Source organism: Heterocephalus glaber, unplaced genomic scaffold, assembly GCF_053883595.1.
Source record: "Heterocephalus glaber isolate CG9 unplaced genomic scaffold, H.glaber_assembly_v1.0 deba00001673, whole genome shotgun sequence".
Taxonomy (NCBI): domain Eukaryota; kingdom Metazoa; phylum Chordata; class Mammalia; order Rodentia; family Bathyergidae; genus Heterocephalus; species Heterocephalus glaber.
The window spans coordinates 19,838,635-19,855,251 of NW_028258410.1; the positions used below are offsets into that span (position 1 = coordinate 19,838,635).

The following is a 16,617-nucleotide window of genomic DNA, read 5'->3' on the forward strand; positions in this document are numbered from 1 at the left end:
GAGAGGAGCCTGTTCCCGGGCGGGGAGGAAGGGGAGAAGGCAGTGGCAGGGACAGAGGCGTGGTGGGCACCAGCCCAGGTGTGCGTGCGGATGGTGTGGCCTCCCTGACAGCTGTGCATCAGGCACCTGCTGAGCGCCAGGTGGCGCTGTGTCGCACTCTGTCCTGCCAACCGGGACCTGGCTGTTTCCCTGGTAGACCTGGGATGAGAGGAGCCCAGAGTGTCCCAGTCCTGTGAGGCGTTGCTCTGGCCCCTTCTGCCTCACTGGTCCCTTCTGCCTTGGCCCTCAGATCCTGCCGCAGGAGGAGGACTACGGCTTCGACATTGAGGAGAAGAACAAGGCCGTGGTGGTGAAGTCTGTGCAGCGGGGCTCACTGGCCGAGGTGGGCAGGGGGTGTGATCAGGTGGGAGAGCGGTGCGTCCACCCGTGTCTCGAGGCAAGCCAGCTGAGCCGGTGCTGGCACATAAGCCGGGTCCTTCACTGTCATTACCTGCATGGGGAAACTGAGTCCAGGACCCTTCATCAGCAGTTCTGGTGGAGCTGTGCTGGGACTCAGCTGCTCAGGACCCTGTTCCCGGCGTGTCCCACCCACGCCCCCTCCTGGGCTCTGAGGGGAGATGCAGGAAAAGCAGGTTCCGAGATCAGGTTTTTGAATTGAGTTTCTCAACTGTAATAACAGGAAACCCAAATTCCACTGTCTTGAGTAGGAGGAGCTTAATCTCTCATAGACACAGAGTCTTGAGGAGGAGGTGGAAGAGGAGGAGGAGGAGGGCAGGGTAGGAGGGCGAGTCCATGGCAGGCTGAGGACTCAGCCCCGTGCGTCTCTCAGCTGCTCTGGGGGTGGGGAGGCAGGGACGCAGGCCGTGTTGGACAGTGCCTGGTGGGGCAGTGGGGATGCTTTGGCCTGTAGGAGCCACCACCTGGCTTCATGGGGCTGAAGATTAAGGGCTGTCCATGCAACATGAGGGCTTGGGAGGAGGGAGCTGGAGCCTTGTTTCAGGTTGCTGCACCTTCGGCTTTGGTGGCCGAGTCCTCGAAGTCGTGCGAGGCCACCCCTGTTTAACACCTGTGCCCTCACCCAGCGGGGTGGGCTGTGCCCTTTCTCCCCAGGGAAATTGTCTGCCAGCAGCGCCTCCCACCCACCCCTTTGGAGCTTTGTGGACCCCTCACCCTCTTACCCGGGAAGTGGCGCCCCAGGGGCTTTCTGCTTTCTGTTTGATCACTGGGGCAGGTGCCATGCCTCAAAAAGCACTTGAGGTCCCTTTAAGAGTAGGATGGAGGCCATAAGCCATGCACCGTGTCCCTGCTGTCCCCTAGATGGCTGGCCTGCAGGTGGGCAGGAAGATCTACTCCATCAATGAGGACCTGGTGTTCCTGCGGCCCATCTCGGAGGTGGAGTCCATCCTCAACCAGTCCTTCTGTTCCCGCCGCCTGCTGCGCCTCCTGGTGGCCACCAAGGCCAAAGAGTGAGTGTCCCCAGGTCCCCCCCATCCTGTGCCCCCCCCCCCCCAGCCCAGGCAGTCCTGCCGACCCTCCTCCTAGCTGAGGAGCTGCAGAGTCCTGGGGCTGGGCCACTGTCCCGGCTCCCTGTGCACTGCTCTGTTGCTGGAGGCCATGACGTGAAGCTAGTGCTGCCGTTCATTCTGAAGATGCGTCCTGGGCGCCCCCTACATCCGGGTGTCTCAGGCTCCGGGGATGCGGGCAGGTCGGGTGGGTACAGCGCCTCCCTCTCCTAGCCCTCAGTTTCAGTTGAGGGATGGAGCAGGGGACAGAAATGCGCAGATAGAGATCTGGATACACACTGAGCTGGGTGATGTGTGAGATGCAGAGAGATGTGTGAAGCTGGGAGGAGCCAGATGTGCAGAGGAAAGGTGGTGAGGGCGGTGTTACTGAGAACTGAGGTGAAGAGCTCGAGGAGGTGATGAAGGAGTAAGGGGCTTCTAGCAGAAGAGTGTTCTAGGCAGAGGAAGCAGCCAGTGCAAAGGCCCTGAGGCAGGCCACTTGGCACATCTGAGGAACAGTGAGGAGGGTGAGAGGCTGGAGCACTGCGAAGGCTGAGTAGAGGGATGAGGTCAGGAGACAGCAGGGCCAGCCCTGTGGGACCTTGTGCCCACGGTAAGGACTGTGGACAGCTGATCACTCTGGCTGCAGGTGGAGGCCAGTGTGAGGGCCAGAGGTGGGAGCAGGGAAAGGCCAGGAGGCTGGCAAGTCTGCCCTGTGTGGAGGGGTGTGAGGTGGGGCCGTACCAGGTACAGATGGATGGGACGCATTTGCTGTTAGAAACTGTGCATTCGGTGCCCACGTCTCCCTTTTACTGAAGGTCAGTGTTCTCTTGATGTGAGCGATGGGAGGTTTTAGGGGTGGTTATTTCAGGAAAAAGGCACCCAGAGGTAGGGAAAACGTGATTGCCAGTCTGGCTGGCACATGGAAGTGGGAGAGGTCCCCAGGGTGAAAGTTGTGCAGACGTTTTAAGTTGGTGAACAGGCTCCCATCCTGGCTGTGGTGGGTGGGACCGGAGGGACGTTGGTGCGGCAGGAGGTGGGAATGCACCGTTGGCAGGGGTCGGACAGCTGAGTGGAGGCCCAAGAAAGAGGACTCCCCGCCCCCGGACAACACTGCTTCTCTGGGCCATGATGGGAAGAGGCCTGGAGAGCGGCCGAGACCGTGGCTGGCCGGCTGTGCCCTCTAGGGGACCTGTGGGTGTGACCTCTGGGGTCAGCACTGCGCCATGCTGGGCCGCTTCTCACTCTCATCATTGTTTGTTGAGTAAAATTCTGACCAGCCAAACTGGTCTGGTGACCACAGGTCCTTGGGTCAGGAGAAGACAGAGAAGGCGTTGGAGGGTGGCATGGAATTTCCACTCACCCTGATAATCCAGGGTCCCATGGCGTGGGCTCTGGTTAATTGGCATTTCTGCTTGCGTTTGAGAGCTGGAAGCTGGGTGCTGCTCCTGTTTGGGGCTGGATTTCCCAGAAGCCTCTGAGGCAGGGCCTCCCCAGGGGGGTCCAGTTATTGCAAGCAGCAGTGCTGTTCCTTATGCCTTCCCCTGTTGCGTCTGCCTCCTGCAGGACAATCAAAGTCCCTGACCACCCGGAGGCCCTGTGCTTCCAGATCCACGGAGCTGCCCAGCCCTTCGTCTATGCTGTGGGGAGAGGTGAGTGCAAACCTGGAAGACCTACAGCGTCCTTGGGGGACGGGGCGGGCCCTGTGGGGAGTTCGGAGCCACCAAACCTTGCTACCTGCCTCCGCCTGCTAGCGCACCGTTAGCATCTGTTTTCTCCACTTGGAGCCAAGATTTGCAAAAGAAAGTTACGAAGGGGAGGGGTGAGCAGAGTGGAAGACGACGGAGAGGTGCGGCCTGTGGGAGGTGGGAGAGCACTGTTCACTCTACAAAGGGTGGGCTGCTCTTCAGCTCATGCTCATGCTTCAGGCAGGAGTGTGCGCCTACTCTTGCCAGAAATGAGAATTTGGAGGCCCCCAAAACAGTCCTGTGGCCAGGTGGAACCGAGGGCCAGTGCCTGGAGCCTCTGCTCTGTGCATGACTTTCCCCTGCGTGCTGTTCGAGGGGTCAGCTCTGTCTCAGGAGCAAAGCCAGTGTTGTCTGCGGTGTTGGGCCCCCAAGCTCTTGACACCTGGAGTTCCGCTTTACATAGGAATTGCCCACTTTTGTGGTTTGAGTTGTATTTTTAATACCTGTTGTTTAAGAAAGTACCTGTCATATGAAGGCTACTGAGAATTTGATCACTTAGAGTAGGTTTGTATTTTATTTGTCCTGGGGGTCATCTTGCCCCCTCTCCAGAGGACATCTGGTAATGTCCAGAGACATTTATGCTTGTCACACTGGGGAGGGGCACATTGACATTTGGTGGCAGACCAGGGTGCTGCTGACATCCTGTAGTGCCCAGGATGCCCCCAGTGAGTCATAGGCCCCAAGAAGCAGCGGGGTTCTTGTTGCAGCCCCAGGTGTAGGTAGTGCCAGGGAGAGTCCCTGCCTTGGAGCAGCTGCAGAGATACTGCTGATCAGTCAGAACACATGTTCATAGTTGTGTTAATCTTCTCTCTGTTACTGTAACAACATATCTGAGACTATCAGCCCATAAAGAGGAAAGGTTTATGTATTTGGGCTCTGGTTTGGGGGTGGTTTAGTCATGGTCTACTGACCCTGTTGCTTTGGGCCTGTGGCGGGGCAACTCATCATGGTGGAAGCATGGAGTGGAGCAAAGCCAATCAGTGCTTGACTGGGAAGCAGAAGTGGAAAAGGAAGGGACTGGGGTCCCATTACCCCTTCAAGGGAGCACCCCCAGTGACTAAAGACCTCCCACTAGGCTCCACCTCTGAAAGTGTCCACCACTTCTCAATAGCACCAGGCTGGGGTCCAAGCCATTAACATGTGGGCCTTTGGGAGACATCTAGATCCATATCGTAGCAATTGTCCAGCCAGCCAATGTCAGAACGGTTGGTATTTCCTGGGCACTTACTGGTGCCAGGCTTGGTGCTAAATGTCACAGTATTAAATTAACTCCCTGGATCTCAAGAACCCTACAAGTGGGTTTTATTAGGGTCCCCATTTCGTAGATGAGGGAGCTGAGACCCAGAGAGGTTGAGTAACGTGCTGATGGTTGTGTGGTGGAGCCAGGGTTTGAAGCTCATGCCTTTGAGGCGCAGGGGCTGTCCTTGTCACCATTGCACAGGCCTGATTTTCTCCCGTATGGAGAAACAGCTTGGCATTTGTTTACAGATCTCACAGAGCCAGGGGTCCAAGACTCGCAGTTTGGGAATTGCAGTGAAGTTGCAAACACATGCACTTGGAGTCTCGGGGAACTTGTTGGAACCCTGGCTTCTCCTAGCTGTGTGACCATGATGGTCACTTTGGCCCTCGGAGCCCCAGTTTCCTTGTCCGCCACACGGGGCCCACCCTGACCCAGTTCCACAGGCTCATGCGGGACTTAGGGGTGGCGGGGTTCAGGGTGCAGCCTGCCTGGACTGGCCCCGCTCTCCTTGCTGGGTGGAGGTGCGGTCCTGGAGGGTATGTTTGAGGAGCTGGTGGGGACGGTGGTCACCTGGTTCGCTGGTTCCCTGCCTGTGCCCGCTGTGGCCCTGGCTCTCTGCCTGGCGCCCACCTCTGGCTCTCTGGCCCTCAGGCTCGGAGGCCATGGCTGCAGGGCTGTGTGCCGGTCAGTGCATCCTGAAGGTCAATGGCAACAATGTGACGAATGACAGTGCCCTCGAGGTCCTGGAGCACTTCCAGGCGTTCCGGAGCCACCGAGAGGAGGCCCTGGTGAGCAGCCCGGGGGCAGGGAGGCCCCCACAGTGGGGCTGGAGTGGGGTGAGAGCTGCCTCCCTCTCAGGAGGAGCCCAGGGGCACTCTGGTTGGGAGGTGCTGTGTGTAAGCTGGGCCTGTGCCTGGTGTTTCCCCAAACTGGAGGAGCTGGGCCTTGATCCCTCATGGCCTCAGTTTTCACTGCTTTGAAATGGGCACACGAGACCCTCTTTTCTTAGCATGTGGACACGCTGTGTCAACAGCCACGTTGCTGATAAAAATCATTGCCATTGGGTTAGGGTTGTGGTGGAGGGTGATGGCTATCCATCCGTCCAATCATTGTTTTGCTTAGTGCGTACTGAGCATCTACTATGTGCCAGACATGTTTCTTGGCCCTGGAGACACAGGAGAGATAAAGCATCTGCTCTTAGAGGTCTAATGTCTTCAAAGGCTCCCCGTCCCTTGGCTTCTGAGTGGAGCATAGACTGTCTGTGGTGAAGGCTGAGTGTGACTGGGGTCCTCAGGAAGGTTCCAGAGCGACATCTTGCAGGCCTCTCCCAGAGTGGTGTCATCAAGAGGCTCAAAGCCTGAGCTTTGGAGTCAGGGTGCAGTTGGCACCTGCCTTGCCTGGTGTGGTGGCCGTCCCTCTCATGCTGGCTCCCTTCAGGGCCTATTCCAGTGGGTCTACCGCTCCCACGAGGATGCCCAGCAGGCACGAGCCAACCAGGAGGTGCCTGGCGAGGACCCCAGAGGAGACGGGCCCCAGGAGGAAGATCAGCCGGATTCAGGTAAGGAGAAGGTGGCGGTGCCATGGAGCTTCTGAGGGACAGAGTTGTGGAGGGTCCTGGCCTGGTCGGGTCCGTGCCAGCCATCAGCGGTGCTCTTAGGGCTGCTCCGACAAAGTCCCCAAACCCAGGAGACTGACCAGCACATGCTCATCATCTCCAGCCTCCAGGAATGAGTCTCCCGGGGCTGACATCAAGGTGTCTGAGGGCTGCGTTCCTCCCTGGGGCTGTAGGGGAATCCGTTTCCTTGTCTGTCTCAGGTTCTAGAAGCTTTCAGCATCCCTTGGCTTGGGGCTCCGTTGCTGATTGGTGGCCCTGGCCTTGCTGGCCCACATCCCCTTTGCACTGATGTGTTTGGAACTCGCACAGTTCTGCCACCACCATCCCTACTTAAAGAGCTCGTGGTGAAATTGCCTGCACCCTGATAACCCAGACCTGAGAGCCGCCGCCCTGCAGCCTTCATGTCCTCTGCCACCTGGGTCCTCTTGGGCCTTGCGTGTTCTGCCCAGCACAGGGCCCGCGCTTACCCCTGTGCCTCCCTCAGCCCTGAGCTCCCGCCCATCTCCCGTCAGCTTCACCACCCCGCTGCTGTCCCCCCGGGGTCAGATCAGCGTGGCCCACGTGGAGCTCAGAGCCTCCCAGGTCCCGTCTCGTCTGTGCATCTCAGGAGTCTCTGACTCGTTTTCCCTCCCCACCCTGACACTTTGATTGCAGTAGCCCACCTCAGGACGCTACCTTCCTCCCTCCCGGAATCTGACCACTTCTGTCCCCTGCAACATACCTAGAAACATTGGCTCAAGAAACGAAAAAGTCTGGGTGGGCTCAACCTGGCCGGATTGTATCTTGAGGAGTCGCCTCCTGTCTCTCTGATTCCTGCCTCTGGGTTGGCTTCCTGCTTACACGGTGGCGCTGGCTGCTTGGAATCCTTGTGGGGAAGGGCCCGTCCCTCTGTAGGTCCAGCAGAAGCCCCAAGCCCGCCCTCTTGGCCCCTCTGGACCTTGGCGTCAGGGGCGGATGTGCGTGGGGCTTCAGCTCCCTGAGCCTCTCAGACCTGCATGGGGCACAGACAGAGCCAAGGTGGCTTCCAGGTCAGCAGCGACGCAGTGCCCCTCCTCAGCGTCCCTGCCTTTGCTCCCAGCCTTGCCGCTGCTGTCCTTGGGTCCCCACCTGAGCCTGCGTGAGGACAGCCCCGTGGTCAGCCTGACGGTGGACAATGTGCACCTGGAGCATGGCGTGGTGTACGAGTACGCGAGCACGGCAGGCGTCCGCTGTCACGTGCTGGAGAAGATTGTGGAGCCCCGCGGCTGCTTCAGCCTCACTGCCAAGGTCTCCAGGCCCTGCCTTGCCCTGCTCTGCTCTGCCCTGCCCAGGATGGGGATGGTTCCTCTTGCCAGGGGTGGGGACAGCTGCTTTCCATTTCCCTAGGGTCAGCCTGGGACTCTGAACGTGGTCCTTGCCCCCCGTTGGTAGCTGTGGAACTGAGGACAGTGAGTTATTGGCCTTGGTTTACTCATCTACCAAATGGGCCCACAACAGGCCTGGCCTCTGAGGGTATTGTGAGGCATACAGGAGCCCCCTGAGGTGACCTGGGATGATACCCTGGCCTGGGAACTGGAGGAGGGCTCAGCCGTGGTTGATGTTTCTGCAGATCCTCGATGCCTTTGCCGCTGATGATAACACCTTTGTGCAGAACTGCGGGCGCCTCATGGCCATGAGCAGCGCCATGGTGACCATGCCCCACTACGAGTTCCGAAACATCTGTGACACCAAGCTGGAGAGCATTGGCCAGAGGATCGCCCGGTACCGCCAGGTGCCTGCTCCCCGCGGGTGTCTGCCAGGGGATTCTGGGCACAGTGTCTCAGCCTGAAGTAATCAGGACAGTGAATGTCAGGCTGGAGGCCTTTCTGGCTCTTGGCTGTTGTCCTGTGCTGGCCCTGTGCCCGGGCGGGAGGGCTCTGGCCACCTGCAGCCTTAGCTGCCCCAAGCAGAAGTGAGTGCAGGCAGAGCTGGGCTGGGTGACAGGCCCGGCTGCCCACCCCTCAGGGTCCAGGCGGGGCCAGGTGAGCGGCCAGAGCTCAACAGCTACAGAGAGAAGAGGGGGTCCTCAGAGGCCGTCCCTGAGCCGGGCATGAGTGGCAGACCCTGCAGGATGGCCACTTCTCCACTGGAGCTGCTGACACTGTGTCCAGTTTCGGAACACCTGGCCCAGGCAGGATGTGGGGTACCAGGGACGCCAGAGTCCCCTGACCTGCTGCCTTCGCGTGTCAGTTTGCAGCCCAGCTGAGGGGCAGGGTCAGCCCAGCCTTCAAGCAGGCCGTCCTGGAGCCCCACCCGCTATGCAGCCTGGACTTCTGCCCCACCAACTGCCACATCAACCTCATGGAAGTGTCCTACCCCAAGACCACGCCCTCCATTGGCAGGTCCTTCAGCATCCGCTTCGGCCGCAAGCCCTCCCTCATCGGCCTCGACCCTGAGCAAGGTACCTGAGTGTGTCTGCTAGTGTGTCTTGCTGTACAGATACTAAAACTGAAAACTTAGGATGCTGTGTCCAAGGCTGGAGTGATGGCTTCATAGTCATCAGGGATCCAGGCTGCTTTGGTCCTCCTGCATCATCATCTCTAGATGGGCTTTCTAACTTTCAGAATGCCTCATAGCAGAACATAATTGCTGAAGTACCAACCATCATGTCTACATTCCAGGCAGGAAAAAAGACTCCCATGATTAAAATTATGTTAGCACCTCAACCACTGTGGAAATCAGTATGGAGATACCTTGGACTGGAAGTCCCATTTGACCCAGCTATTCCCCTGCTGGGTATCTTCCCCAAAGAATTAAAAGAATCATACCACAGTGATATATGTGCACCCATGTTTATAGCGGCACAGTTTGTAATAGCTAAAAGTTGGAAACAGCCCAAGTACCCATCGACTGGAGACTGGATAAAGAAAATGTGGTTTTTAAATAAAATGGAGTACCACTCAGCCATAAAAAATGAAAAATTAGAGACATTTATAGCTAAATGGATGCACATTGAGGGGATACTCTTAAGTGAAATAAATGGGACACACGTGTGTAAATACTGAATAGTTTCTCTAGTATGAGAAACTGAAAGTGTAAATAAGAACTAAAAGGTATAATAGACGATGTGAAATAGGAAGAAAAGGGGCAAAGGGGAAGGAAGTGGGAGGGGTAGGGGAAAGGATAGAAGGGAATGGAATTAATATGAGAAAAGGAAAAAATGGAAACAAAGTCTTTGTAAATAGGGAGGGGTGGAGGGGTTGAAGGGAGGGCAGGGGATTGGGGAAAAATAAGAACCAAGAAGAGATTCTGTAAATTCCAGTGATGAATGTCATTATATTGTATACCTTAAATGTACCAATAAAATTAAATTTAAAAAAACTATGTTAGCACCAAATGGGAATCTTCTTTTTGAGGCAATCTAGTGGATTAAGCGTACTGGAAAGGGAAACTTCTTATTTGTTAGAATTCTGGAAGTGGCTTTGTACTCTTGTGCCCACAGGCCGTGGGGGCTCTTTCTGAGTGAGCACTGCCCTCTTCCCCTGTAGGCCCCCTGAACCCCATGTCCTACACCCAGCACTGCATCACCACCATGGCCGCTCCCTCCTGGAAGTGTCTACCCGAGGATGGGGACCCCCAAGGCCAGGGTCTCAGTGACAGCAGCTGCGGGCCAGCCAGTGGGGCCCCGAGCCAGGAAGACCGAGGCCTGAGCTTCCTGCTCAAGCAGGAGGACCGAGAGATCCAGGATGCCTACCTGCAGCTCTTCACCAAGCTGGACGTGGCCCTGAAGGAGATGAAGCAGTACGTCACCCAGATCAACAGGTGAGGGTGAGGCCGCACTGGCCGGGACCAGCAGCGGGTGCCCCTTGGCCAGTCCACGTGGGGCTGTCCTGGCCTCCACTGCCAGGTCCCGGCAGAAGTCCCTGGGGGCGGAGTCACCCGACTGAGAGGCCACTCTGACAGAACAGTGGATGTGGGCAGTGATGCTGTGGCTGCTGGGGAAGGGCTGTGGGCCTTTGTACTCCCGACACCCCAGAGAGACGGCTGGACCCTGCGTCCGCTCTGCTGTGATACAGCAGGACACATGCGCAGCCGTGCTGCATGCACGCGCTTTCCGCCAGAACCACCTGATAAAAAATGCTTGTTATTAGCACATAGAGTGTGTTTTTGACACACAGTCTGCTCATCCTGGGGACTAAGACACATACATGTGGCATCTGGTTCCTTTTTTTTTTTTTTTTTTTGGTACCAGGGATCAAACTCGGGTCCTTGTGTTTGTGAGGCAGGCAGCAGCTCCACTGAGCCAAATCCCCAGCCCCAATCTGGGTCCTTTTGGATCCCTTGCGCGTCTGCCCCATCCTCAGACTTCGTGGAGAGGAACAGGGATCTGAGCTAATGCCTGTGACAGCCCTGAGTGGCACTGCTCAGCCACAGTCTGGGCGAGAGAACAGGTGACACCTGGGGCACACATTTGGCCGCATCCAGAGGGAGGGTGGTTCTGTAGGACGAATGGCCCCGTGCCTCTCACCAGTAGGTGGTGGGGAAGCAGGAGTCGGGAGAAAGAGAAGGGGCTGTTAGTGACTTGAGAGGCTCGAGAGACGTCAGTCAGAAGCTGTGTCTGGCGTGGGGACCTGTGCCCAACGGGCCACCTGGAGGAGATGCTTCCGACCCAGCCAGGGCCACCTGAGCACAGACTGGGTGCCAGGATGGTGCGGAGACGTTGCTGATGTTGTCTGGCACAGTGAGAGCGGGTGCTCCGTGTTTCTGCCTTCGTCCTGGTGACATTTAGGGTGGGTCATTCCGTGTGTGGGGCCGCCCTGGGCATGGCAGGGTGGATAGCAGCATCCCTGGCCCCCACCCCTTGGATACCATGGCGTCCCCACTCCCAGTGATGACAGCCTGGACCATTTCTAGACTTCGTCGGTGTCCCTGGTGGAGAAGCATGGGTTTAAAAGTATAGTCACGCATATATACTTACAGCTCACACAAATGGAAATGTTTACTGGGGAAAGGATGTGCTATCTTAGACTTGTTTTAAATACTTGAAAAAGAGAAAATGAAGGGAAAGATGGAGGAAGTGGGATGGCCACTGTGTTGCCCTGTACTGAAGCTGACTGCAAGGTGCCTGAAGTTCCTTGTACTCTTCCTCTTTTGTATATGGTAGAAATTTCCATGATTAAGGAAAAAAGGATATGGGCTCTGGAGCCAGGAGGCCCGAGTTCAGCCCTGAGCCTGTCAGTTATGAGCTGGGCAGTGTTGGGCAAGTCACCTGACCTCTCCGAGCCTTCGTTTTATCATCTGTAGAGTGGGAGCAGTCATGATACTGACCGCACTGAGATGCGATGGGATTAGGTTGGCCAGGGCTTATCGGTCACTTACACGACACCAGGCACTGTTCTAAACACTTTGTGTTTTAACTCTCTCCACCTTCACAGCAGATTAGGATGCACACGCTGACATTATCTCATTTTACAGATGAGGAACCTAATCTCAGATTCAATAATGTACTTTATGCCTCTAAGCTAGGAAATGGCAATAGCGCAGTGTTAGTATGGGTTTTGACTTCAGAACCTCTATCCTTCACTGTTACACTCTGTGGCTGTGGCCCATGGCCCAAATCCAGATTTCTGCCGGCTTTGTTTTTCTTGAAACACAGCCATGCCCATCTGCTTACATCCTGTCCATGGTGCTACCCTGCTGCAGTGGCAGAGTTGAGTGGTTGGGACTAAACACAACACACGGAGCCCATTTGCTCCCCGCCCCTCACACAGTGTCGCACCTCGAGTGCAGTGTGGAAAGTGCTGATAACTTGGCCAGGAATCAAGGGCATCTCACTCGCGACAGAGGTGCTGGTGGTGTTTTCAAGGGAGGGACACAAAACATGGGTAGCCCCCTCCATGTGGGGTCACGAGTTAGGGCCCTGGTGTGCTGTGGGCCTGCGTCCTTACCTTCAAGGCCTTTGTCCCCCGCAGGCTGCTGTCCACCATCACGGAGCCCACCTCGGCCGGGCCCTGTGACCCACCGTTGCCCGAGGAGGCCTCCCCGCCCCCACTGGTCAGTGAGGAGGGCGAGACGGACAGGGCCGACCATGGGGGCATCAAGAAAGTGTGCTTCAAGGTGTCGGAGGAGGACCAAGAGGACTCGGGCCACGACACCATGAGCTACCGCGACTCCTACAGGTGCGTGAGCTGCGCGAGGCCGGCAGTTCCTGTGGTGGCCGGCGGGACTGTGGAGGCCACTGGGCTGGGGAAAGCCAGGATCGTGGGCCATCTCCAGGCTGCAGGGGTCCCTGGGGATCGTGCTCACAGTGTGTTCTGGGGTTAACTGAGCCCCCCAGAGCACACCCGGGAACATCACTCAGGAGGCCCTGCTCCAAAGCCAGCACTTCAGGACCCGGGCCTGGGACCCTTCATTCTGCGTCACTCCACAGGCTGATGGGGTGGCAGAGGAAAGGGCAGGGCTCTGCAGTGTGTTTTCAAACTCAGTTTCAGACATAGGGTAAACACTATTTTTACTTGACCCAAGGAATAAGGTTGTTTTTTCTCTTAACTCTGAGAGGACCTGGATGGTATTTCTGCCGGTTAAATTAATCAAAACAAGGTCAAGGGGATCTTAGTTAGCGGGTTAAATAGAGTAAAACTCAGTTTTATGTGATAAGCCATGTGGTGGGTAAGTAGAATTTTTACCACGAATACATGCACACTGGTCTCCAGCAGACAGTTCTGTGGTGAGATGAGATCTCAGTGGGACAAAACCCAGGCCCGACTGGGTTTGATGAAGATTGGGCCCTCCTGACCTCCATACTCTTTCAGTCTTTGAGGGATCCCACTGGTTCTTTGTACAGCTTTCCTGGCACCTGCCCAGTGGGATGTCTTGGAGCCTTGCGTCCATCCAAGATTTCTCTTCATCTTTGAGTTTTCATTCCTACCTTTTTGGGTCCTCTGTTTTTTCCTTTAATTGTCAGAAAGCTGAGGGAAAGAACCTGGGAATTGTGGCTTTTGGTTCCCTGGACCTTCTGAGTCCCTTTTGATCAAATGTGGCATGGGCAGGCCTGTCCTGGGCCAAGCTGAGGAGTGAGGTACAGGGGAGCACTGGGGACACTGGACAGTAGTGACACCCAAATGTTGCTGTCACTGTCCTCCGTCCTGATTGTAATGCTACCATCCTCCTCCTGTGGGTCTATGCAGGGCCTCCTAGTGTCCCCCACCCCAAGACACAGGAAACTGCCCGGGCCAGTTGTCTCCATGTCTGCCTGGGGCCACCAGAGGGTGAGACCAGAGGTGTGCGCTGTACGCTGACTGCCTGTTTCTCACCCATTACAGTGAGTGTAACAGCAACCGGGATTCGGTCCTGTCCTACACCAGCGTGAGAAGCAACAGCTCCTATCTGGGCAGTGATGAGATGGGCTCTGGTGAGTGCAGTGAGCGCTCTTGGGAAAGTTCTGTCGTATTCGTATTTTGTTGCACCTCGTCTGCATTGTATTGTTTTGTATTACATTGCATCAAATTGCTCTATTGTTGCTGTCCATCCACTCATCCAACAACCCTGTGTCGAGCACTTGTTATGTGCTGGATGCTGGGTACACAGCAGTGGTTGGAATAAAGATCCCGGTCCTCATGAGAGTCACAGACAGTGAACAAATAAAAACACGCCTGGCGCAATTACTGGTGATTGCGTACGCTCATGCGTGACATGTGGATGTCACTCAGATCATGTGACCTGAGGGCTCCCATGAAAATGGCACATGCTCAAGTCAGAAACCCTAACGACATAGGAAACTTCAAAGTAGTGCATAAAGAGAAACTACAGTCTCGTCGTGTCCCCCAGAAGTGCCCATTGCTACTACTTGGAGGTCGTTAATGAGTACATATTTATACACACAGACATGTGGATGGGTGGATGGTTGGATAGAGAGACAGAAATAAATAATGTATTATAAATTAGATCACACTGTGCTTGCAGCTTTTACTGAAAGCCTGGCATCTATTTACTTCTTTTATTTTAGTTTTGTTTACTTCAGACTTTAAAAACTTCCCTTTGTGACAAGGTCATACATCTACATGGTTCACTACTCAAAAGGTGCAAGAGGGTGCTGAGTGACGAGTCCCCCACCTTGGCCCCCAGCCCCCTGCTTCTCAGGCTGTCATTCCTGTCCCTGTCAACCCATCTTGCGTCCTTCTGGAGGAGTCTGTGCATAAAAATTTAATTTTAATTATATGTCCATTTAAAAGAAGAAAAAAAAGCACCAGGAAAACAGAAGATATCGCTGAACTTTAGATAAATATTTCATCACATAAGATAGGCATCTGAGAAACTGTCCCGGGGAGGCTTCGGGAAGAGGCCTATGTGCTGCATCTGATTGAATTGGAACTGCTGGGCGGTGGGTGAGTCAGGATCCCTGGGCACCAGTCCCTGCTGTCTGGTTCTGTTTCATTTGCCGGATGGAAAGAACAGCAGTGACTCACAGTCTTGTGGTGCCTTAGTGGCTTGGCTGTTGCCCATTTTGCGGATGAGGAAACTGAGGCTTAGAGAGATCATGGGATTTGCTCAGTGACCTGGGTCTGTCACGCTCCCCACCCCTCTGGGTTTGGGGCTCTGTAGTCCTGTTGCATCCTGGAGAAAGGGGTTGGGAAGATGCCAGGTGGAGTAGCCATGGCTGATGGCTGCAGTCCCTGCCTTCTGCCAGGGGACGAGCTGCCCTGTGACATGCGCATCCCGTCGGACAAGCAGGACAAACTTCACGGCTGCCTGGAGCATCTCTTTAACCAGGTAGGCCCTCTCTCCCACCTGGCATGGCCCTGGGTCCCTCCTGTCATCCCTAACAGAGCCTGGGACACCAGAGCTGGAGCAAGGGCTGTGGGCCACAGGTCCCAGCAGTCAGAGGTCTGTGGGGACCGCGCCCAGCCTGGTGCTTCTTGCTGCCCAGGTGGACTCCATCAACATGCTGCTCAAGGGGCCTGTCATGAGCCGGGCGTTTGAAGAGACCAAGCATTTCCCCATGGAGCACAGCTTACAAGGTGAGGGATGGCGCGGGACACTGGTTACACTCTTGGCCTGTGGGATGGCTCTGAACTAGTCCAGTCAGTGGTTCCGGCCTGTGGACCAGATCTGGCCCACTGCCTGTTTTTGTCTCTGGGCTGAGGATGGTTATTTCATTTTTAAAGAATTACAAAAACAAAGCAAATAAAGAACAAGGAAGAATATGTCAGAGACCCAGGCCCTGCAGAGCCTCACACAGTTACTCTCCCTGGCTCTTCATGGAGGTGGTCTGTGGCCTTGGGCTGGTCCCTGGACCTCCTGGCCAGCCCATCGGTGACATGAGCGGAAGGCCTGGAGCAGTTTTCCTGACCTCAGAGGTCCCATCATCCATCACCCAGACCACAGAACCTACTTACATCTTCACTTTTTTTTTTTTTTTTTTGTGGTACTAGGGATCAAACTTGGGACCTTGCACTTGTAAGGCAGGCAGCAGAACCACTGAGCTAAATCCCTGGCCCACATCTTCACATTTTTTAACCACACTCATTTGACATAGTTTTGTCCCTTTTAGAAATTTGATTTTGAAAACACCTTCTTAAACTCCTTTGATGAGAAGCTAGTATGACATTCCATAAATTGTTAATAAACCATTACAATAAATGCAATGGAAACAATGTTATCACACTGTGATTAGGCACTTTGCCTGCCCCGGGCCTTTTGATCCTATTCAAGAGAGTGGTTCTCAAGTGAAAGAAACCTTAAAGCCTCAGTAGCACTACACTCTTTCTTCTTGAAGTGATTGGGAGGAAAAAATAGAAATTTCTGAAGTCCTCCCACCCACCTTTGTCCCATTTACCCATTTACTTCCACTCCCCGTCTGCCCACCATCCACTCATCCACTGCCTGCTCCTCCATCTGCTCCCCTGCCATCTACCCATGCATCTCTGTGCCCAGCAAGTGATGCCCCAGAGCTCGTGCCAGGCCTGTGCTGGGCACTGGTGACTGAGATGGAACAATGCTGTGTGCAGGAGATAGGATGCGGTCAGGCAGCTGCCTTTAAGCTGCCTCTGAGCAGGACGGGGGGTGCCAAGAAGTTGGGGCTCCACTCGGCAGCTCCCTCTGAGCACTTCCCCAGGGAAGGACCCCAGAAACCAGAAATGGTAGGGAGGGACCAACAACAGACACCTCAGGAATCTGTGAAGGGGTTCACAGGACAAAGACCTGTGTCTGTCTGGCCTTTGAATGGTCCTGCTGGGGCCAGATCCATACCCATCTGTGTGACTTTAGACAGGTCACTTTCTCATTCTGTGCCTGGGATTCCTCTTCTGTGTAAAGAAGGTGTTACATGAGGTGCCAGCTCATCTGGCAGTGGCAGTAAGGAGTTAGCACCTGAGAAGACTTCTGTGGGTATGGCCTGCAGGTCTAGAAGAAAGGGATGCTGTGATTGGTTTGTAATGTCTGCACTGGATTGGTTGTAGCTGTTAGAAGTCATACTGTGTGTGGTCTCCGGCTAGCAGGAAGGAGCACTGAGATCAATTAGTGATGTTTGCCATGAGTGCAGTACTAGGAAGCAGT

At 55.3% G+C, this 16,617-nt stretch overlaps 1 protein-coding gene across 3 annotated transcripts in view; it reads left to right on the forward strand.

The window, feature by feature from the left end:
* The window catches only part of Prex1 (phosphatidylinositol-3,4,5-trisphosphate dependent Rac exchange factor 1), a 192,304-nt gene that overhangs the window by 139,829 nt on the left and 35,858 nt on the right, over positions 1-16,617 (forward strand). For all 3 annotated transcript variants that reach the window (XM_004858239.3, XM_087197739.1, XM_087197740.1), the window contains 13 exons: positions 290-382; positions 1,318-1,466; positions 3,069-3,154; positions 5,142-5,278; positions 5,928-6,048; positions 7,184-7,371; positions 7,694-7,855; positions 8,314-8,524; positions 9,612-9,885; positions 12,036-12,242; positions 13,386-13,474; positions 14,750-14,832; positions 14,990-15,080. In XM_004858239.3, the coding sequence (XP_004858296.2) occupies positions 290-382; positions 1,318-1,466; positions 3,069-3,154; positions 5,142-5,278; positions 5,928-6,048; positions 7,184-7,371; positions 7,694-7,855; positions 8,314-8,524; positions 9,612-9,885; positions 12,036-12,242; positions 13,386-13,474; positions 14,750-14,832; positions 14,990-15,080 (1,891 nt within the window). The remainder of the gene's footprint in view (positions 1-289; positions 383-1,317; positions 1,467-3,068; positions 3,155-5,141; positions 5,279-5,927; positions 6,049-7,183; positions 7,372-7,693; positions 7,856-8,313; positions 8,525-9,611; positions 9,886-12,035; positions 12,243-13,385; positions 13,475-14,749; positions 14,833-14,989; positions 15,081-16,617) is intronic.